Here is a 24,255-nt window from a genome sequence, read left to right as displayed (position 1 = left end):
CCTTTTTGTCACCTTCCCTAACATCTCCTTTTGTGATTTAGTATCATGCTTTTTAAAGATTAGATTAGCCTTATTTGTCAAATGTACATTGAAATATCAAAACGTACTCTGCGAAATGCATTGTTTGCATCAAATCAAGTCACCGCGGATTGCAGGCAGCCACTCTTGCAACGCTAACATACCATGCCCGCCGTTCACCGACCCTGACCGTACGTATTTGGAATGTGAGATGAAACCGGTGCACCTGAGGGAAACCCATGCGGTCACGGGGAGAACATACGGACTGTTTACGGACAGTGGCAGGACTACAATTCCCATCTTACAGCTGACCTGCCCACCCACCCACCCCTCGTCCCACTAATGCTCCTGCAAGGCATCTAGATGTGATTTCTTAACGAATTATGAAAGTGGAGGTTGTGTAACAATGGTTTCTATGTTAGAGCACTTATTTATGGATGTACCTCATTGAAAAATATGTCTGGTTTCCCAAATTTTCCAGATCAAATCTCTTGTTCTGTTTTCTGAGAGAGACTCAATTCTTCATTCTAAATTTCAAAGGGAAGACCACTTCAATTTCAATTTTAGATTGGAAAGGGTGTACAGTTCTTCATAGGAAGGATTTAATTGTAGTCCGCGGTGCAATGGAGATTCACGCCTGTGATGAAGCGTTGCAGTTGTGGTGTGAGATTGGATAGGGTGGATCTGTTTTCCTTTGAATAGACGAGACAGGGTAGAAGCCCACAATTTGATGAGAGCAATAGCTGGGACAGACAGAAAGAAACTTCCCCCCCACACCAGAGCATTCTGAAACATAAGATTAGTTAAGAGGTTTAGAGGTGAGTTGTGAAGGACTTTTTCCCCACCCTGTGGCGATGGCTGGATGGAATGTGGAACACCTTGCCCGGGGTGCAGGCAGATACCTATAGTATTCAATGTGTGTCTGGGAATTTAGGTGAGCAGAAATTAAAGAGATAAGAGATTAGCTTTACTTTTTTATATGTACATTGAAACATCGAAGCATACAGCAAAATGCATTGTTTGCGTCAATGTCCAACCCAGGTGGAGGAGGTGCTGGGTGCAGCTTAAAAATGTCGCCACCCTTCTGGCACCAACATCGCATGCCCAGAACTTACTAATCCTAACGTGCAAACTCCTCCCAGTTGCAAGAATTGAGTCCCAATTGGTGGTCACTGGCATTAACAGCTACCCCACTGTGTCATACTATAGTACGGGTGCATAGCTCTTGAATTGCCAATGCATAAAGTCTATGCCTGCTGGTGGTGTAGTGGCATCAGCACTGGAGTACAAGGCAGATGGTCCTGAGTTCGAATCAGGCCAGGTCCCAACCTGGGCAGCTCAGTACCACCCATGGTACAGTTGCGTAGCTCTTGAATTGCCGATTCATAAAGTCTGTAAACCAAGTGCTGGCAAATGGGATTAGGACAGAATGGTTAGTATGTTAGTATGGGTGTGGTGGGCTGAAGGGCCTATTTCTATGCTCTAAGTATGTCTGTTTGATACAGGACCAGAGCTTGGGTTTCATCATGTGTGGCCAAGAAAGCTTGGTTCACAACTTTCTAGCACTTTGTAAATACTTACTGACGTGCATCTGCGTTAACATTAACATGACAAAGGGCTCCATGAATAAAAATTCCTTGCATGTCACCAAGGAGGTAGTAGCTGATTTTTTTTTCCAAGCGAAGGCATCGGATAATATCAAATATTCACGCATTACAGCTTGCATTTACATGATTATACAAATTAATGAACCCACACCATCCTCTCTGTGGTAATGGACGGTAGAGTGAAGCAGAATGGATGGAGAGCTCTTTGGTTTCATACATCAAAATTTCATCAGCACTCAGTTGGGGTTGGAACATAGATGGAAAGGTTAATCTCGGTGAAAGTGTAGCATGTAGCCAGGGCCAGATCGGACAAGGCCTCTGGTCTCACAGTACTGTTGAGGGTTCATAGGGTTGACTCTGGGAAATCCTGGGAGGTTATGTGAAATTGATAACATCTTGAAGCAGATTGTGCTTTCTGCTACAGTATAATCACTGAGCAGTGATCAGCTCTCGGACAATTTGGCAAATGTACAAATGTTGTTTCCCTTTCATTCCTTAATTCTGTATGATCTACCACCAGGGAGCATGGAATTCACCCAACTTGAGCAAGTGACTGAGCAACAGCAATCCTGACAACCGTGTACAGAGTCACTGCTATCTTCTTCAATTTCGTCAATGAAATATTACTTTACTTTTCTGGTCGCATCATTGTAGGAAAGATGTTAAAGCTTTAGAGAGGGTACAGAGGAGCTTTACCAGGACGCTACCTGGATTAAAGAACACATCTTCTGCGGATAAGTTGAGTGAGCTAGGGCTTTTCTCTCTGGGGTGACGGAGGACGAGAGGTGACTTAGTGGAGGTGCACGAAGTGATCAGAGGCATAATCAAGTGATTAGCCGGAACCTTTGTCCAGGGTAGAAATGGCTAATACCAGGGAGCCTAATTCTAAGGAAAGTATAGAGGAGGTGTCAGAAAAGATTTTTACACAGTGTTGGGTGTATGGGCTGCACTGCCAGGGATGGTGGTAGAGGCAGCTACATTAGGGACATTTAATAAACTCTAGAATAGGCACATGGTGATAGAAAAATAGAGGGCTCAGTAGGAGAGAAGGGTTAGATTGATCTTAGAGTAGTTGAATAGCTCAACACAACATCTGTGCTGTAATGTTCTATGTTTTGTGAAGACTTTTATTCCTGTGTTAATAAATTATTATTTTCTCAATATTCAGGCTTTATTGTCATTGGAACTACAGAGAGACAGTCATATCAAACATCAGCTTTTAATTCACGAGAGGTGGAAGAGAGCTAAGAGGGAAGAAAAGCTGAGGGCTCAGTTACACCCAGCAGCAACAGACAGGGAGGCCGATCTGCAGTCATCTACAAGACTCTCCTCTGAATCTGATGGGCTGAAGACACTTTCTGCAAGTGTAGAAATAGGTAGCCTTAACAAAGAGGAATATCTGCGACGGATTCAGAATTCCTGCGATCGGGAACCAGACACTCTTCTGTTTCTGTTAGAAAAAAAGCATGTTGCTTCAAAAACCTGTGCAGTGAGCAAAACTCCTAAAGATGACAAAACAAGGATTGAGGAGCAAGAGGTGAAAATCTCTGAGTTGAAGAGACTTGTTGACCTTCTTCTGGCTGAGAACGAGAGGTTAAAGAAGGAGAATAAGCAGCTGAAGACGGAGATTGCGAGGCTCAGGAAGTCCCCATTGGAGAAGGAATTGGAAGTGGACTCTGACTTTGTACAGTCAGAGTTATGGTGCTTGAGTCAACCGTCCACTGATGCCACCAATGCTGGGAAAGCAAAAGACATTCCAATACCCAACCTTCCTCCTTTGGAAATGCCAGCTCAGGACATTTCACTGGTTGATCTCCCCCTTTTAGAACTTCCTGAGGAGGTTGTGTGTAACCTGAAAGAACTATTGGACAACCAAAAGGAAACCTCAAAAGACAAACTATAGGGAGTATACTTGCAAAAAAAAAAACAAATTGTTAACAAATTAAAGGTACAGTGCCTCAGAATAGCAGTCAATGTTCCTGTTGTGTGTACAACATGAGTGCCAGATGATCAGATGTATGATCTTTATGACTTTCTCATGCAGATGGACTGGGGCACTGTTTACAGCTGGGTACTCAGTTTCATGAATCAACCTGTGCCACTCAGTGAGCTCTTAATGTGATGTGTATTTCAAAGCCAATCAGGAACGTTACACGTATTTCTACTGTATAATGAGGGAACCAAATCAACAACTTCTCAATGATCAGTTTACATTACAATAATTGGGGTGCATCATTGTATACCTTTTTTATTGTAGTCTTTCAATCTAAACAAATTACTCTGTGTGATATAAATTGTCTAAAGACAAACTGTAACTTTTTTGTTGCTGCATGAATGAATAAAATAGTATCAGTATTTGATTTGCAGATCAGATAATTAAATAAAAATACTATCCTTGCAATTTGATTTTATAGAAATTACCATTTTTTTAAAGCACTATTGTCACATGTTTGGTTGTACTTTTCCCCTTTGAGACAGCTGGTTGGAGGATCTAGCCTCATCACGTCGATGCGGAAAGAGAGGGGCGCTACTGGACCAGATCTGAAAGATTATATGACCTTGTTTGAAGAGGAGACTTCTGATGCTGTGACCTGCTTTCCTCTGGATGGCCATTTTATTCTGTTACTGTTGACATGATCCTGAGTGGCTTTAAAATAATTCATCATAAATGTTGCTTCACCAGAACCTCACAGATGCTTTAAAAACAAAATTATTCCTATCAGTGCATCACGTATGACCTGTCATTAAAATAACCAATGTAGCGACTATAGTGCCATGCTTTAAGAATGTAGTGCTTGTTTACAGCTAATTCCAATGTAATTTAAATTTAGCAAGTTTTAAATTTTGGTTTATCAGAATGGAGACTTCAACCTCTGATAAAAGTAAGTCCACAGGTTTATAACAAAAATAATGTGGCACAGGATATCCTTTCTGCTTGTACTTAGGAGCTATTTTAGTCTTCCTACTGAATATGGGGGACATAAAGGTATTTGCCTGCATGTTTCTGTTGTACCTGACTGAAAAAACTGTGTCCATAAATTGTGATATCATGCAAGATAAACCTGTGTTTCCTTAAACCAATTTTTACCACTTTGGTAACTCCAGCCTTGAGTGAACTGCCTCTCCCAGTCTGTCATGAACAGAATTACTTTGTATTTGTATCCTTACAGCAAATTAAACTGATTAGCTCGGGAAGTCTGTTAAATGTAAGGATCTATGATTTTAAGTAAGAAATAATATTCAATTTTTTTGCAAACTAAATGTTAATTTGTATTTGGCTTTGGTGGAGAGAAGGCTTGAAATTTACTCAACTGATTTATAAGAACGTTAAGACATAGGATCAGAATTAGGCTGTTCAGCCCGTCAAGTCTGCTCCACCATACCATCATGGCTGATTTATTATCCCTCTCAACACCCCCCCCCCACCAATTCCCCTGCATTCTCCATATACCCTTTGATGCCCCAACCAAGAATCTGTAAACCTCTGCTTTAAATATACCCAATGACATGGCCTCCACAGCAATGAACTCCACAGATTTACCACCCTCCAGCTAAAGAAATTCCTCCTCAGGGACTTCCTTGTGTTCTGAGTTTGTGCCCTCTGGTACTAGATTCTTCCACCATTGGAAATATCTTCTGCACATCCATTCCAGCAAGGCCTTTCAATATTCAATAGGTTTCAATGAGATCCCCTGCTCATTCTAATAAACTCCAGTGAGTACAGTCCCAGAGCCATCAAATGCTCTTCATATGTTAATCCTTTAATTCTTACGATTATTCTTGTGAGCCTCCTCTGTATCCTCTCCAATGCCAGCACATCCTTTCAAGTTCAAGTTCCAATTCAGTTTCTTGTCACTCAACTGTACACACATCTATTGTCAAATTAAGCAATGTTCCTCTGGACCAAAGTACAACACAGTACATATAACTCACACATCTAACACGCAAAGTAATTTTACCACAAATAAAGTAACAAAATAATAAGGTCCATGCATGATACAAGTTCAAAAGTAAACAATATAACAGTAGTGGCACTTCATACATGATGAGGCCTGGGTGGTGGCAGAGAGTTAATTAGTCCTTACAGCCTGGGGGAAGAAGCTGTTTCCCATCCTAACAGTTCTTGTCCTAATGCGGCGGTGTGTGGGTGTCAGAGATGGTTGGACAGATGGGGGGCATCATGGACAATGCTAAGAGCCTGGTACATGCAACATTGCTGATAAATATTACGGACGTGTGCAAGAGAGACCACAGTGATCCTGTCAGCAGTCCTTGCAATCCTTTGTCGGGACTTGCGGTCAGATGCCTTTTCTTAGATAAGCACCCCTAAACTGCTCACAATACTCCCAGTGAGGCCAAATTATAAAGAAGTATATATTTGAAGTGGAGGTTGATTGGTTCTTAATTAATCACAGCATCAAAGGTTACAGGAAGAAGACAAGAATGGGGTTAAGAGGGATAATAAGTCAGCCATGATGGAAAGGTGGAGCAGACTCAATGGGCTGAATGGCCTAATTCTGCTCCTGTGTGTTGTATCTTAATGGTCTAATTTTCCAGATGGGACCTTGTCAAAGGTTTTCCTAGAGTCGATATAGACAACAACCAATGCCTTGCCTTCAACTTTCCCGGTAACTTCCACAAAATACTCTATAAGGTTGGTTACACATGACCTACTGACTATCCCTAATTAGTCCCTGTCTATCCGAATGCTTATACTGTATACCTGGTCTCTTAGAATCCCTTCTAATAACTTACCCACTGCTGATGTTAGGCTCACTGGACTACAATTTCCCGGCTTATTCTTACAGCCTTTCTTAAACAAAATACATCATCGGCAGTCCTCTAATTCTCCAGCACCTCACCCATAGCTAAGAACATTTTAAATCTCTCTGCTACGATACCTGCAATTTCTGCACTAGCCTCCCACAAGGTCCAAGCGAACACCTTGTCAGGCCCTGGGGATTTATCCACCCTAATTTACCTCACAGCAAACCTCTCCTCTTCTGTAATCTGCAAATGATCCAGGAGCCCACTACTGCTTTGGCTCACTTCTATAGACTCTGCGTCCATCTCCCAAGTAAATACAGATGCAAAAAATCTATTTAAGATCTCCGTATCTTCTGGCTTCGAGGCTACTGATTTTCAAGAGAACCAGTTTTGACCCTTGTAATCCTTTTGCTCTTAATATATCTGTAGAATATCTGGGATTCTCCTTCACTTTGCTAGAGCAATCTCATGCCGCCTTTTAGCCCTCCTGATTTCCTCCTCAAGTGTTCTCTTGCATTTCTTATAATCCTGAAATACTTAATTTATTCCTTCCTGCCTATAACCACTATGCACCTTCTTTTCCCCTTAACCAGGGCCTCAATATCTCTCAAAGCCCAAGGTTACCAAAACCTGTTATCCATGCCTTTTATTTTCACAACATACAAACTCTGTACTCACAAAATTTCATATTTGAAAGCATCATACTTACCAAGTACACTTTTGCCAGAAAACAACCTGTCCTAATCTACACTTGCCGGCTCCTTTCTGATCCAACAAAATTGGCCTTTCTCCAACTTAGAATGGCCTTCCAAGGACCAGACCTAACTTTCCTTAATTATCTTGAAACGAATGGCATTATGATTACTAGATGATAAATGTTCCCCTACACAAACTTGTCACCTGCCCTGCCTCATTCCTCAGTAGGAGATTTTGTATCCCACTCTCTTATTGGGACTTCTAAATATTGATAAAGGAAACTTTCCTGAACACATTTAACAAAATCTCCACCCTGTACTGGTGACCCCTTCTCCAGTCTTCAACCCCCCACCCCCTTCCTGGACACCAGCTCTTGTCTTCTGGCCTTTAATTGCTAACTGCTGATGGAACGTCAACTGTCTCAATTTCACCACTCCTCTTCCAATTCCAACCCCACTCCTCCGGAACAGTCAGCTCCCCACTCTCTCCACACTAATCCTAATCTCACCATCAAACTCGCAGATAAGGGAGTGGGGTGCTTTAGTAGTCTGGGGACTGACCTCGGCCTTGCTGAGGCCTGGCAACAGCTGTCAGACACCTCCTCTTACTCTTCGAACAGGACCCCACTAAGGAGCACCAAGCCATTGTCTCCCACACCATCACCAACCTCATTGACTCTGGCGATCTCCCATCCACTGCCACCAACCTCATGGTTCCTGCACCGCCCACCTCTCGTTTCTACCTCCTACCCAAAATCCACAAAACTGCTTGCCCAGGTAGACTGATTGTTTCAGTTTGTTCCTGCCCCACTGAACTCATATCTGCATACCTCGACTCTGTTTTATCCCCCTGGTTCAGTTCCTTCCCACCTACATCCATGACACCTCAGAAGCTCTTGAATTTTTCAATGATTTCATGTTCCCTGGCCCCGATCATCTTATTTTCACTATGGATGTCCAGTCCTTATACACATCCATTCCCCACAAGGAAAGCCGCAAAGCTCTCCAACCATTTCCCCTCCACCACCATTCTCCTCCATCTGGTGGAATTTGTCCTCACTCTCAATAATTTCCCCTTCGGCTCCTCCCACTTCCTTCAAACAGAAGGGGTAGCCCTGGGCACTCGCATGGGTTGCAGCTTTGCCTGCCTGCCTGTTTGTCAGTCTATGTTCCAAGCCTAGACTGGTGTCTGTCCCCAACTTTTCCTATGCTACATCGATAACAACATTGGAGCTGCTTCCTGCAGTGATGCAAAGCTCATCAACTTCATCAACTTTGCTTCCAACTTCCACCCTGCCTCAAATTTACCTAGTCCATTTCCAATGCCTCTCTGCTCTTTCTCAGTCTCTATGTGTCTCTGGAGACAGCTTATCTACTGATGTCAGAGCTACCTGGACTATACCTCTCCTCACCCTGTTACTTGTAAAAATGCCGTTTCCTTTTCTCAATCCTTCTGTCTCTGCTGCATCTGCTGTCAGGATGTGGTTTTTCATTCCAGAGCGAAGATGACCTCCTCCTTCAAAGAAAAGGGCTCCCCTTCCTCCACCACTAACGCTGCCCTTAACCACATCTCTTCCATTTCACACACATCTGTCCTCACCCCATCATCCCACCACTCCACCAGGGAATAAGGTTCCTCTTGTCCTCACCTACCATCCCACCAGCCTCCACACCCAGCACATTTCTCTGTAACTTATGCCATCTCCAGTGGGATGTGGCTTCCTGTATATCAATAAGACCCGATGCAGATTGGGAGATCGTTTTGCCAAACAACTACATTCTATCTGCCAGAAAAAGTAGGATCTCCCAGTGGCCACCCATTTTAACTCCACTTCCCTTTCCCATTCCAACATGTCAGTCCATGGCTTCCTCTACTGCCACGATGAGGCCACACTCAGGTTGGAGGAGCAGCATCCTTTATTCCATCTGGGTGGCCTCCAACCTGATGGCATGAACATCGATTTCTCGTACTTCCAGTAATGCCCCCCCTCTCCTTCACCACTTCCATTCCCAGTCAATATGTGGAAAGTTACAATCACCTGCTATCACAGCCTAATGTTTCCTGCAGCAGTCTGAGATCTCTACAAATTTGCTTCTCTAAATCCCACAGACTATTGGCTGTCTATAATACAATCCCATTAACATGGTCATCCCTTTCTTATCCCTCAGTTCCACCCATATAGCCTCAGCCGTGACAATTTCCTGACTAGTATTGCCACCCCTCCCCCTTTAGTCCCTCCCGCTCTGTCATGTCTAAAACAAAGGAACCCCAGAGCACTGAGTTGCCAGTCTCACTAATGGCTGCAATGTCATGCTGATCCACGTACTAAACTCATCTGCCTTTCCTACATTGAACTGTACATAACTCTGAATGTTAGTCTCACCATGCTCAACTATTCCATTCCTGACTTTGTATGTAGACCTAACAATACTGTTCCCCACAACCACTCCACTCTCTGTTCTGGCACTCTGGCTCCCAACCCCTGCAACCACCATCCACCCGCATGCAGCACCAGCAAACCTTCCCACAAAGATGTCATTCTCCTTCATTTCAGATGCAAACCGTCCTGTCCGTACAGGTTCCAGCTTCCATGGATCCAATGATCCAAAAGTCTGATGCCCTCCCCACTATTCCATCGCCTTAGCCACGTGTTAAAGTGTACGGTCTTCCTGTTCCTGGCCTCGCTAGCAAGCGGCATAGCTAGCAATTCTGAATCCTGACAACCCTAGAGTCCTGTCCTTTAACTTAACACCTGAACACACTTAGCAGGACCTCGTCACCCTTCCTTCCTATGTCATTGGTTCCAACGTAGCCTACAACCTTTGACTGCTCACACTCCTGCTTAGGAATGTGCAATGGGCCTGATCCCAGATACCCCCAACCCCAGCACCCAGGAGGCAACATACCATCCAGGAACCTCCTTTCTGTCCCCCTAACTAACAAATCCCCTATTACCACAGCTTGCCTCCTCAATGCTAGAGACCTGACTACTGTGGCTTTCCTCTGCTAGATCATCCACCCATCCCCCATGGTATCCAAAATGGTATGCCTGTTATTGAGGGGCATGACTACAGGTGTACTCTGAACTGGCTGCCAATCCCCTGTCCCCATCTGACGGTTACCTGTGTCTTGCACCTCAGGTATAATTACCTCCCTGTATTATGGTCTGAATGCAGATAATTCTGACAAATAAGCAATGTCAGCCCTAATACTCTTGAGTTGAATACTGAATGAAGCATTTGAGTCTTGAAAGAATTTTATCAGAGATTCAAAAAGTGCATAAAACATCTCAGGCAGTTTCCTTTTGCAAGCTATCTGGCTTCTGTGTGCAACAGCAAGCGTTCAAACTGTTTATCATTCTCGGTACAATGTTCTCAAAATAGTTGAGAATTGAGAGCATGGGACTTGATTTTATTTACCACTGTGATAATAGTATTTAGTGACTTGATCACTTTTTTTGCGACAAGATGTTGTCTGTGAATTACACAGTGAATGGTAAATATGTTAGGTACAGCTTTTTTGAAGAAAGTAGTAACCCTGGCATTGTGTCCTGGCATTGATGGTGCCCCATCTGTTACACAAGCAAGAATATTGGTGAGCAGAATACCCTTCTGTTTGTAAAGTTGCTCAACAATCAAAATATTGACTCCCATTCATAATTCTTTCTAGCTCCCTTGCAAATAAGAACTCTTTGAACGGATCTTTCATCTTTTATGAAGTGAACATAACCAAAAAGCAAAGATTCATTGCCTGGCAAAGTTGAATAATCTCTCTGCAAGGCAAAGTTCAAAGATCAAGGTAAAATTTATATCAGAGTACACACATATCACCACATACAATCATGAGATTCTTCTTCTGCAGGCATACTTAGCAAATCTATAGAACAGTAACTGTAAACAGGATCAATGAGCAACAAACTGTGCAAATGCAAATATAAATAAATAGCAATAAATAACAAGAGCATGAAATAACAAAGATAAAGAGTCCTCAAAGTAAGGCCATCAGTTGTGGGAACACCAGAAATAGAATGAGTGTAGTTATCTCCTTTTGTACAAGTGCCTGATAGTTGAGGGGTAGTAACTGTTCTTGATCTGAGGCACCTGTACCTTCTACCTGATGGCAACAGCAAGAAAAGAGCCTGGCCTGGGTGATGAGGATCTTTGATGATGAATGCTACTTTTCTATGGCAATGTTTCACATAGATATGCGCAGCGGTTGGGAGAGTTTTACCTGTGATGTATTGGGCCAATTCCAATACCTTTTGTGGGATTTTCTTCTCAAAGCCACTGGTGTTCTCATACCAGGCTGCAATGCAGCCAGTCAGCACACTTTCCACCACACATCTATAGAAGCTTGCCAAGGTTTTTAATGACATGCGAACCTCCGCAGACTCCTGAGGAATTAATGGCGCTGTTGCGCTTTCTTTGCAAGTATATTTATATGATGGATCCAGGACAGGTCTTCAGGAATAGTGACACTCAGGAATTTAAAGTTACTGACGCTCGTCACCTCTGATCCTCTGATGAGGACTGGCTCATGGATCTCTGATTTCCTTCTCCAGAAGTTTATCAGTTCCTTGGTCTTAAATGACATTTAGTGAGAGGTTGTTACACCACTCAGCCAAATTTCAATCTCCCTCCTGTTTGCTGCCCCTTTGGTACAGCCCACAACCGTGGTGTCATCAGCATATTTGTATGTGGTGTTGGAGCTGTACTGAGCAAATTCTGTTGTCCTAAGTATGTTGCACAATGTGTCTTCCACATTCTCAAACATTTCAACTATTCATCTTTGAACAGAGTTGTTGCTAAGTGGAATCACTTCAATTAATTGGCCTGTTGACTTATGCAAAACCATACTTCGATCCTCCGTTACCGCTGACAGAATCAGTTCTTCTCCAATTGATTGGGGCTTTCTGGATTTAGCAATGAGCAAGCAATGAAGCACACAAACCATTGCTGTTTTGTTGTGACGTGCTGGTAAACATGTTTTGAGGTGTACTGTGTTTCGGATAGCATTCATAAAGTGACTGAAAGTAAAGCAATTTCTTGTTTGCTTTATCAGAGTGTTTTCTCCTCAAATGTTCAAGGAGCCTGGACTAATTCATTGCCTCATTTGAAAAAACTTTTCCATACAACAGACACATTGGCTACTGTTGGTTGCTTGGTGTAGGTATAAATCTATATTTCAGATATTGCGCACTACACTTCTTCCATTTTCGTTATGGATTAATGACCACGATCAATCACCCATTGTTGGAGTCCAGCCTCAACCACTGTGATCAATAAACAGGAAAGTTATGATGTCATCATAGCTCAAGAGAGACCTCACTCTTTGCCTGAAGGTACATAAAGTAGGGTAGTGATATCCCTGATGTACAGTGGGCTCAGGAAATGCAGAAGACTGATTGAAAGGGCAGATTCTGAACTTTGCCCCATTGAACGCTGTTTCAATAATATTTGATTAATATTGTAAATATATTGTTTGTGTAAGCATTCTTTGTTTAAATAAATCATTAGGCATTATATGTAATAGTACACAAATGGCATACATCGTCACATTGCCACATCATATCTGCCACCTTGCTAATAGTAAAATCTAAGTTAGTTTCACATTTCAGACTCTCCATCTTTTTGTTTAAATTAATTTTATGTTTTGGAGTTACAAAAGTTTTAGGTTACTACCTATCTGTTGAAGCACAGCAAGATGTTTGAGTTTTTAAAAAAAGCACAGCAAAAACGGTGGAGTGAAAAGGAAGTTGGTTCCTTCGGGAACAGACAGACATGATTGAATTTTTTTTTAAAAAAGATTTGTGGATATTATACATGGAGTAGATTGAGCTCTGTTTTAAAGCTAATGAAGTAGCCAATGAGAAACAAGTATCAGTCTTGCTGAGTGCATTGGGTTTAAAGGCATACAGTTTGCTTCAAAGTTTGACTGCTCCAGCAAAACCATCGGAAGTTAAGTTAGCTGACATTATGAAAGTAATGCAGAACTGAAACCATTGTTGATTGCAGAACACTTTAGTTTCATAAACCAAATCAAAACGAAGAGGTGTCCATTTCAGCATACATGCCTAAATTAAATAGATTGTCTGAGCATGGTCAGTTCAGTGATGAGTTTAATGATACACTGAGAGATCGTTTAGTTTGTGGAATCTTCCAAGAAAATATGCAAAAACAGCTCCTAACTGAAACACAACTTACATTTAAAAGAGCAGTTGAAATTGCTGTATCAATGGAAACAGCAGCCAGAGACACAATTGAGTTGCAGTCAGATAGGAAAGTGAGCATGAACAAAATTACAATGTCTAAACAGAAACCGGTCTGACTGAACAAATTGTGTTACCGTTGTGGCAGGGGTTTACATACACCAGACCAATGCAGATTTAAAGCTGAAACTTACAGAAAAAGTAGGGCACATACAAAGGGCATGTCAGATAGACAAAATAAATGGACTGCATAGGGGAGGGGAAAAGATAAAAAGTCAAGTTGCATTTTCAGAAAGAACACTAATCTGTATGCTGTTGATGAAAAAGCTGATAATGATGATTGACACAGGTCTGAATAGCCTTAAGACTTACAATGTGAAAGCTAACAATAGACAAGCAATATGACTTACACCAGAAGTAAAATTAATTAAAATGGAATTGGGCACTGGCTCAGCCGTTTCAGTAATTCCACAAAATGAGTTTGAAAGACATTTCAAAAATACTGAACTGAAGCCTGTAGATATGCTAATTAAGAAGTTATACTGGAGACAAGATAACTTCTGTGGGAATGAAATTCGTAACAGTGAAATACAACAACCAACAAGCCACATTGGGCTTGGATGTGGTAAAAACAGGAGGGCCAGCATCGTGGGGACATGATTGACTGAGATTGCTACAATTTGATCGGAGAGCCATCCACAATTTGCATGCCATATTCCTTGTAATAGAGTCAAGTGAGAGTGATTTTAAAAAGTTACTGGGCGATGACACGGCAGTATTCATGGGTGCCACTGGAAAACTGAAGCATATCAAGGGTAAAACAGTGTTCAATAGAAATGCCACATGCAAGTTTTGCAAAGCCCACTTGGTTCCTTATACCATCCGTGATAAAATAGCCAGTGAGCTAGATACCACGGGTGCTGAAGAAATACTTTCCGAGGTTGAGTGGAACCCATGGGCAATGCCAGTTGTCCCGGCGTCCAAGAAGGATTAGTTTGTCAGGATCTGTGACCCTCAACCCAGTAGTGAAAGTAGACCAATACCCTCTGCCCAGGACATCTTTGCAAACCTTTCTGGAGGGAAACACTTCAGCAGAGTGGACTTAGCTGAGGCCTACTTATAGATAGAGATGGAAAAAGAGTCCAAAGTGTTTCTCACCATAAATACTCACAAAGGGTTTATTGCTACAGTAAGCTTATTTTTGGGTTAACACTCTGGCAGAAAGCTATGGACCAGGTGGTGCAAGGCTGCCCAGGCACTCAGTGTTATCTGGATGACATCATTGTTACCTGTAAGGATGACAAGGAACATCTGAAAATCTCAAGACACCGTTAAAAAGATTGGAAAATTGTGGGCTCAGAACAGGACACAACAAATATGTGTTTTTTAAACTAAGCATCACTTACTGTGATCACACCATTGACACACAAGTATTACACAAGTGAGCTGAGAAAATTCAAACGGGGTGGATGCCCCAATGCCAAAACACATATTGTAGTTTTGGTCCCTTTTTAGGATTTGTCAGTTATTATAACAATATCTTGCCAAACCTGTCTTCTGTGTTCCACCTCTTGTGCTCATTACTACTCATTGGGAAGAAATGGCAATAAACAAAGCTGTATGAGGTGGCTTTCCAGAAGGCAAAGAAAATGGTGGGGTCAGATGCTTTACCCACACCTTATGACCAGCATGTCCAGAAGAAAGGTATTCAGAGCTGTTAAAACAACGTCCTTCATCCCAGAGTCAACCCCTACAGCCACCACAGAAAAAGCCCCAGACCCTGAGAGGGTTTCACAGCCGCAAGTTGCTCCTGCCAAGCAGACTGACCATCCTTGTCAGGAAAAACATTATCCCACAAGAGTAAGAAAGCCTCCACAGTGATTAAATCTTTAGGCTTGAATGAGACCATTTAAAATTTACTCTGCTCTGGATGTCTATATAGTAGTTGTACTGTATAGTATGCTGTGTATACAGTTGAGATGCATTCTACATACATTGAGTTGCAGTTTATTGCTAAGCAGGGAGGAATGTTATGTATTTAACATGTCAGTAATATTTGAGTAATATTGTAAATGTTTTGTTTGAATAAGCATTGTTTGTTTAAATAATTCAGCATACGACATCACACTGTCACCTCATATACACACGCACCTCGCTTAAAGTAAAAACTAAGCTGGGGCTCTCCATCTTTTGTCTTGGAGCTACAAAACGTAACAAGCGCTGTAACCTGCTTCTCAGGAATTACTAGAGTACGGGAATTGGGTACTAGCTAACACTGTACTGTAGGGAAGGGTAATAATGCTCTTGGAAGTAACACGATTTCTTCAGTCCAGATTTCTCATGAAGTTGCAAATACAGAAGTGTCACATTGCTTTTCAACAACTATAATATGCTCTGAGTAAAGTCCATGAGATCGGTCAATTTGCAAGAGCTGAGATAATTACGTTATCATTGTAATCGGTTATGAGGCACTAAGAATAAAATGCTTGTAATGAATAATTCATTTCTTAAATTAAGGCTGTAATCCCTCAGCAGACCCCATTGCTATCGAGTGCCCCCACCACCACCCTCTTCATTGTTATCGCCACCTTAGAACCTCTCACTGCCCCTGGGGTCGATATCTCCGACTCTGGGAACTACTGCTCTGCACTGTGGTCTTTTATTACAAGTATCTGCATGACGTTCAGAAAGATGACAAGTAGCTGTTGAAACCCATGAAATTAGCAGAAAGCTCCCATGGGTCAAGCAGGAGATACTTGGATTTGAATTGTTACGTCACTCTGCACGGCCCCTTTAGCTTCCTCATGCAAGAAGTTTATTCATGAGCAGCTGAAGTTAATCATAGAGTATGGTTATTGTCCCTTCAGCCCATCTGGTCCCTGCTGACCAAGCTGGGCTCAGCTTAGATGGGCTACTTGCTAGCATCTATATCTTTCCAGTCCATACGACCGTCCAACTGAGTTTAGAAATTATTAATGCATTTGCCTCAACTACTTCCTGAGGCAGCTCATTCCACATAGGTGTCTTCCTCCAGGTAAAAACAATTTTCCCCTCAGACTACTATTAAATCTTTCCCCTCTCACCTTAAACCTTTCCCCCTGGTTCTTGGTTCCACAACTCTGGGGAAAATACTGAGTGTATTCAGCTTACCAACACCCCTCATTATTTTAGACAACTCCATAAGAACACATCTCAGTCTCCTGCTCTCTAAGAAATAAAGTCCCAGTCTGACCAACTTCCCCCTCAAGTCCTGGTAATATATTTTCTGCACTCTTCCCAGTTCCTATAGCAGGGTGACCAAAACTGAACACAGTACTCCAAGTGCAGCCTCTTGTACAATCGCACCATGAACTCTAAATTTTTATGCTCTGACTTAGAAAATCTGGTGTGCCAAAAGCTGCTGTCACCATCCTATCTACCTGTGACTCCACTTTTAGGTAACCATGGACTTGAACTCCAAGGTCCTTCTGTTCTATAACACTCCGCAGGACCCTACGTTCATTGTGAAAGTCCTACCTTAACTTGACTTTCCGAAATGCAGCGCCTTGCACTAATACAATTTAAAGTCCTTTTGCTATTCCTCGGCCCACTTGCACAGATGGTCAAGATTGCCCCTGAATGCCCCTTAATTTTTTTTTATAGCCTTTTTCATTATACCAAAAAATCATTAGATACATGATAAAAATTGATAGGCATAAAGTTGTTTGGGGCAGTAAATATAATTTTCTGACAAGCACCGGTTTCTGACGAATGGACAGTCCAGAGAAGATGTTCTATCTTGTACAAGCTGTGACAAATAGCAGCACACCCCTGGATCGGGTTTTGTGATTCAGGCATCCCGTTGCTTCAGTCTTCATTTCTGCCGGTTCACCTCTCCATCAGCTTCTTCAAATTCTCCGATGACACCTCTGTTGTTGGATGAACCACAGGTGACGGTAAGTCAGCTTTCAAGAGTGAGATAGGACATTTGGGTGAATATCAACCTCTCACTCAACAGCAGCAAAACTAAAAAAGCTGATTGCTGACTTCAGGAAAGGGAAGGAGAGCAAACTTGCCTCTTACCAATGAAAATCACTGGTGGAGAGAGTTTGGAGCTTTAAATTACTGGGTGTTAACATATCGGATGAACTGTCCTGGACCCTGCACATGGACACAATCATGAGGAAAGTGTACCAGTATCTTCACTTTCTTAAGAAGTTACGGGCATTTAGCTTAGTGCATGCTCTAACTTCTACAGCAGTGCTGTTGAAAGTATCCTGACTGGTTGCATCATAGTCGCAAGTACAACAACATAAGCAGATACAGAGAGTAGTTACCTCAGCCCAGTGCATCACGACACCATCCCCACCGTCTGGGCTAGACCGTCTTTTTGCAACTACCATCAGGCAGGAGGTACAGAAGCCTGAAGTCCTACACAAATCAGGTTCAAGAAAAGCTACTTTCAACCATTTAGTTCTTGAACCAACCATCAAAACCCAAATCCCTACAGTTTAGTAACACCATGGCAACCTTTATCACTTTGCCACTACAATAGACTTATTTTTTGTTCTAATTGTGTTTTTGATAGTTAAAAAAGGTGTATTTTATGTTTAATTTATTTTTTCTTCTGAAGGCTACTTATTTGGTGTTATATGCCTGTGACGGTGCTGTTTTTCATTGCATCTGTATATAGACAGTATATACTTGTGCGTAAGACAATAAACTCCAGTTTGACTTCGCTCCTCTGACCCCACATTGCGGGAAATGCAAGCTTCCTGACAGAGAGTCCTTTGCAGTTACGTGACACGGCTCTACGGCCATCAGACTACACTAATGTACCCACTGTCACGCCGGACAGCGAGACAGCTGATCCAGAATGAGGAGCACATGATCATTTCTTTTATTCACTGACTGGTCCATCACGTTCACGTTTTGCATTTTTTTTTAGCCCCGCAAAACAGTGCATCAGCCCACGTCCAGTTGTTCGATGAAATCGATTTGGATTATGCTCGTTGCTCCAGGGCTGCAAGTATCGGCCTTGGCAGCAGTCTGCCCTGCTTAAAGGCAGTCCACGTATTCAAATGGAAGATGCACTGTGGCTGCAAGTGATGGGAGTTTAATGATCTTACTACAACTCGCTGAGTTCAGTTCTCATACACCCTGTGCCCCACACAATGCTCAATTCATTATTCCTGTATCAGCCATCAACTAATCATCTCTCTAAATGAATACTTAATCCAAAACTTCTGATCTTGTTATTCATTTTTGAGGAGTTGTGCTGAGGACAGGGTTTTTATCCAAGACTAATTATCCTTCAGCAGGTGGCATTGAGCCATTTTCATGCCCTGATGATGTTCTTCTGGCCAAGGTCTGCCCTCCCAAAGTATTATTTAGCTGGATGTTCCCAAACTGAGATAGAGAAAAGATAGCAATACTTTTCCCTGTCGGGATAGTGTGTGACTTGAAGGGCAAACTGCGAGTGGAGATTCCCATTTGCTGGACGAACGTATGGTTTTGGTGGTGGTCACAGGCTTTAAGAGATACTGTTGCATCCCAGGCAAGTAATTGCCGGTACAGGTACCCACTGGAGCAAGCGGTGTGTGCGACGGTCGGGTCGATGAAGTGTCTGTTTGGATTGGTGGGTGGAATGCCAGTCGAACAGAGATGTGTCGCTCTGTCTGGTGTCAACCTTGGGCGATGTTTGGGCTGGGGTTATCCCAGCAGGCAGAGAGTATTCCATCTCACCCTGTGCATTATTGATGATGTGACTTGCCTCTCATCAGCTCAATCACCAGCAGCACCTCGGGATAAATTCCAGAGTTTAAAGGCATCCGTTAGTCTTGCGAGATGAGTCTTCACTCTCCAGGGTGCAGGCCTGGGCAAGGTTGTATGGAAGACCAGCATTTGCCCATGCTGCAAGTCTCCCCTCTCCACGACACCAATGTTGTCCAAGGGAAGGGCATTAGAACCCATACAGCTTGGCACCAGTGTTGTCGCAGAGCAATGTGTGTTTAAGTGCCTTGCCCTAGGACACAAGACGTTGCCTCAGCTGGGGCTCGAACTCACGACCTTCAGGTCGCTAGTCCAATGCCTTAACCACTTGGCCACGTGCCCACACCAGCCCAAAGTGCACCCCCTCCTCCTCAGCACTTCTGCTCCCGGCTTCCCTCAGCAGACATTCCCTGAAATGTACTGAGTCTTGAACAGGTTGGAGTAATAGATCGCAGAGCTGCCCAACCCTGTACTGGAGGTAAGCTCGACACAAAGGAACATAAAGAGCATAGAACACTATAGCACAGTACAGGCCCTTCGGCCCACAATGTTTTGCCGACCTGTTAACCTACTCCAAGATCAATGTAACCCTTCCCTTCTACATGGCCCCCCATATACATCAAAACCCACATACACCACATCCACTACCCCACCTTAATTAAAGAATTCAGTCAGGCTCGTGAAGCACGACCTGGCCCTCACAAAACCCATGTTGACCATCAGACTGTGCTTCTCCAAATGCTTGTAAATCCTGTCTCTAAGAATCTTCTCCAGTAATTTGCCCACCACTGAAGTAAGACTCATCAGTCTATAATTCCCAGGGTTTTTTTTTCTTGAACAAAGGAATAACATTTGCCAATCGTTAGGTCAAACCTCTGTGGCCAAATGTGCAACAATCTCTCCCTTCACTTCCTGTAGAAACCTGGTGTATATTCCATCCAGCCCTGGGATTTTATCTATCCTAATGTTTTTCAAACACTCCAGTGCATCCTCTTTCCTAATGTTGGCATGTTTTAGCATATCCGTCTGCTTTTATTCTGTCCTCATAAATATCTCTGGTGAATACAGAAGCAAAGTGTTCATTAAGGGCCCTGCCTACCACCTCTCAAATCTGAAATAACAGAAGCATTCAGTCAGTCGGGCAGTATCTGTGGGAAGGGGTAGAGTCAATGCTTTGGACTGAAGGCCAGGCTGTCTGTCTCCCGGTGGAGAACAGAAGAGGACCATCCACTAGCTCTGAGCCAGGGGAAGTGTTTGAACTTGTGAAACACACACAAGTTGCAGGAGGAACTCATCAAGTGAGGCGACATCTATAGGGGAGAATAAACAGTTGATGTTTCAGGCTGAGACCCGTTGTCAGTCCTGATGGAACGATGATCAATGATCGCTGGCACTGTAAAAGCAATTGCACGACCCAATTTACATCGGTGGCACGCAAGTGGAACTGGTCAAAAGCTTTAAGTTCCTCGGGGTCAATGTCACAAATCACCTGACTTGGTCCAACCAAGCAGAGTTCACTGCCAAGAAGGCCCACCACCGCCTTTACTTCCTGAGAAAACTAAAGAAATTTGGCCTGTCCCCTAAAACCCTCACTAATTTTTATAGGTGCACAGTAGAAAGCATTCTTCTAGGGTGCATCACAATCTGGTATGGAAGTTGTCCTGTCCAAGACCGGAAGAAGCTGCAGAAGATCGTGAACACAGCGCAGCACATCACACAAACCAATCTTCTGTCCGTGGACTCACTTTACACCGCACACTGTCGGAGCAGTGCTGCCAGGACCAAGGACACGACCCACCCAACCAACACACTTTTCGTCCCTCTCCCCTCCGGGAGAAGGCTGAGGAGCTTGAAGACTCGTACGGCCAGATTTGGGAACAGTTTCTTTCCAACTGTGATAAGACTGCCGAACGGATCCTGACCCAGATCTGGGCCGTACCCTCCAAATATCTGGACCGGCATCTCGGTTTTTTTTTGCACTACCTTACTTTCCATTTTTCCATTTTTCTATTTTCTATTTATGATTTATAATTTAAATTTTTAATATTTACTATCAATTTGTAATCCAGGGAGCGGGAAGCGCAGAATCAAGTATCGCTGTGATGATCGTATGTTCTAGTATCAATTGTTTGGCGACAATAAAGTATAAAGTAATAAAGTACTAATTACTGCTCTGTGTGCTGCCCTGAGTTACCAAAATTAACTTTCAGTCATCTTGATTTGATTCGAATCCACCAGTCCTGTTTTCTTGCTCCCCCGTAGGGAAGCTGCAGTAACTTTAGTGGTGATATTGGAACTTTAGGGATGATATTGGAACTTTCGTGGCGACATTGGAAGCTGCTTTGGGAGTTGGGATTGAGACAGAGCGGGACGTGACAGTGTGACAGTGAAGACAACAGAACGTGTGAGGCGTTACTGCCCCCAACTGGAGAACTGGCGGAATTGAAATTATTTATGGTGCCTTGAAGCAAAAGTGAAGCAAATATCTAGTATCACACCCTGGTTACCATAAACTACACAAATTACACTTGTAAACTAGAATACTATCGACTGCCCTTCATTATGATAGAATATTTGATGAACCACATTCACAACTCAGTTCGCAAAGAGCACTGTCTTTCACGTGCCTTTGAAAGTCTGCACTCTCAGCTTCGATTTTCAACTGGTGTGGTTATTTTTACACCATAAGACATTGGTGTAGAATTAGGCCATTCGGCCCATCGAGTCTGCTCCGCCATTCCATCATGGCTGATTTATTATCCCTCTCATCCCCATTCTCCTGCCTTCTTCCTGTAACTTTTGATGCCATTACTAATCAAGAACCTATCATCCTCCACTTTAAATATACCCAATGACTTGACCTCCACAGCCGTCTGTGGCAATGAATTCCACAGGTTCACCACCTTCTGGCTAAAGAAATTTCTCCTCATCTCTGTTCTAAACAGATGTTCTTCTATTCTGAGGCTGTGCCCTTTGATCCTAAACTCCCCCACTGTCATAAACATCCTCGTCACATCCACTCTATCAAGATCTTTCAATATTCAATGGGTTTCAATGAGATCCCCTCCTCATTCTTCTAAACTCAAGCCATCAAACGTTCCTCATACATTAACTCTTTCATTGCTGGGATCACTCTCCTCTGGACCCTTCCCAATGCCAGCACATCTTTTCTTAGATTAAGGGCCCCAAACTGCTCACCATGCACAATACGTCTGATTCTCTTTTTATGAGTTTTAGAATGTCTTCAGAAATGTGCTCACTGGGACGTGTTCTGTATTTTCTGTCTACAAATTTGTATTTGTGGCAAAGGTGAAGTTGTATTCAATAAAAATGTTTCCATTTTACTGATATATTTCACGAAGATTGAACCACAGGCTGGTGAGAGACTCCTCTGACAGATTAATAAGCCCGGAGAAATGGTGGAAATATCTAAAGACAGATGCCTTGTATAATACACCTCTAAGGCTGCTTTAACTACTATATATAGTTACCCTTGTTCAACATTCAACAGTCTTTAATGTCATTTCCAGTACACGAGTGTGTAGCCTGGGGAAAAGTACACGCTCAGGACAACAAAGACTTTTTCGGGTTTTAATTCCTTTATCGGTTTTCGATGTTTAAGTGCCAGAAGAGGGTCGCGAAACAAAACGAACGAATTTACAACCAGTTCTTGCTGTTACAATTTCAATTTAACATCCGATTCACACCCTTGTGTATGGACAGAATTGGGTATGCAGTATAAAAATACCAGAACTAATACAGTACAAATACGGTAGTGGCAATTCTACTTGGATGGTGAGGAACTTTGCCCAAGCCACCCGATCCAGCGTTGAGTCGTTCACTCGAGAAAATCTTTCCTCACTATCCCCAGCCTCAGGAGGAACCCAATTCCCAACGCCTTACCACGTCTTCAGCCGAAAGCAGAATGGTCTCCCCACTATCCCGCGCATGCGTAGTGACATCACCGTTTCCCTTAAAGGCACAGACAACTATTCTAGCATTACCCGGATGGAGGCCTAAGTACACTTTTAACATTACTGAATAAGATCCGACGGTCACCCGGTTACGAGTGTAAAGGAGAACAAAATACTCCAGATCCGATGCAGCACAAACAAAAATGCAACAAGATAAAGAACGCAATAATTTAAAACCCCAATAAGTATAAATACAGAAGATAGTTTACATACATTGATTATTTGTATGTCCATAAAGTGACACTAGGCACAGGAGTGTCCGTGCATGAGGTGACTGATAGGAAATGATAAAGCAGTGGTGTTGGGGGTGTGGTGAGGTGAACTAGTGGGTGGAGGCCTTACTGATGGGGGAAAGTAACTGTTTTTGAGTCTGGTAGTCCTGGTGTGGATGTTACATAGGCTCCACCCTGATGGGAGAGGGACAGGGTGGGTGGGATATTTCATGATGTTACTGGCCCTTTTCCAGCACCTTTCTCTATCTATGTCCTTGATGGTGGGTAGGCTGGTGCCGGTGTTGCATTGGGCTACCAATTGCAGAGCCTTACAGTCTCCCGCAGTGCGGTTTCCGCACTATGCAGTGATGTAGTATGTTAGGATGCTCTCTGCTGCACATCTGCAGAAGGACATGAACAAAGGTGTGCATAGTCTGGCTTTCCCCGGCCTCCTCAGAAAGTAGAGGCATTGGTGGGCTTTCCTGACTGTGTAGGATGTGTTCTGGGACCACAAGAGGCTGTGTGAGATGTGCATTCCCAGGAGTTTGGAATTGCTGTGCCGCTGGTCTGATGAACGCTGTGAGTTCTCCTGAAGGCAATAACCATCTCCTTTGTCTTGTTGCAATTGATGAAGAGGTTCTTTGCCTGGTACTAGGCCTCCTGCTCTTCCACCTCCTCTCTGTCGGCCGTCTCATGCTTGCTGGTGATGAGCCCCACCACTGTCATCTCATCGGTGAACTTGACGATGGGGTTGCTCGGGTGTTTGGCCGAGCAGTCAGTCGCGTGTGAGCGGAGTGTACAGCAATGGGCTCAGTGCACAGCCCTGGGGGGCGCCTGTGTTGAGGGTGATGGGGAGGGAGGAGCGGTTGTGCTTCCTGACTATCTGAGGTCTATGAGTTAGGAAAGCCAACACCCAGTTGTACAGTGGTGTGTTTAGAATGAGGAGCAGAAGTTCACTCAACAAAGTCTGTGAGACTATGGTGCTGAATGCCAAAATGAAATCCGGAAACAACATTCTGACG

At 43.2% G+C, this 24,255-nt stretch overlaps 1 protein-coding gene across 1 annotated transcript in view; it reads left to right on the top strand.

The window, feature by feature from the left end:
- Positions 1-4,026, top strand: part of nrbf2b (nuclear receptor binding factor 2b) — a 29,214-nt gene extending 25,188 nt beyond the window's left edge. Inside the window, exon 4 of the mRNA XM_063071156.1 lies at positions 2,794-4,026. Coding sequence (XP_062927226.1) covers positions 2,794-3,528 — 735 coding nt within the window. The 3' untranslated portion in view covers positions 3,529-4,026. The remainder of the gene's footprint in view (positions 1-2,793) is intronic.
- The last annotated feature ends 20,229 nt before the right edge of the window (positions 4,027-24,255 follow it).

This window comes from Mobula hypostoma, chromosome 19 (genome assembly GCF_963921235.1).
Source record: "Mobula hypostoma chromosome 19, sMobHyp1.1, whole genome shotgun sequence".
NCBI lineage: Eukaryota > Metazoa > Chordata > Chondrichthyes > Myliobatiformes > Myliobatidae > Mobula > Mobula hypostoma.
Note: the sequence above shows the minus strand (reverse complement) of the source record. Positions and strands in the feature narration are given on the sequence as shown.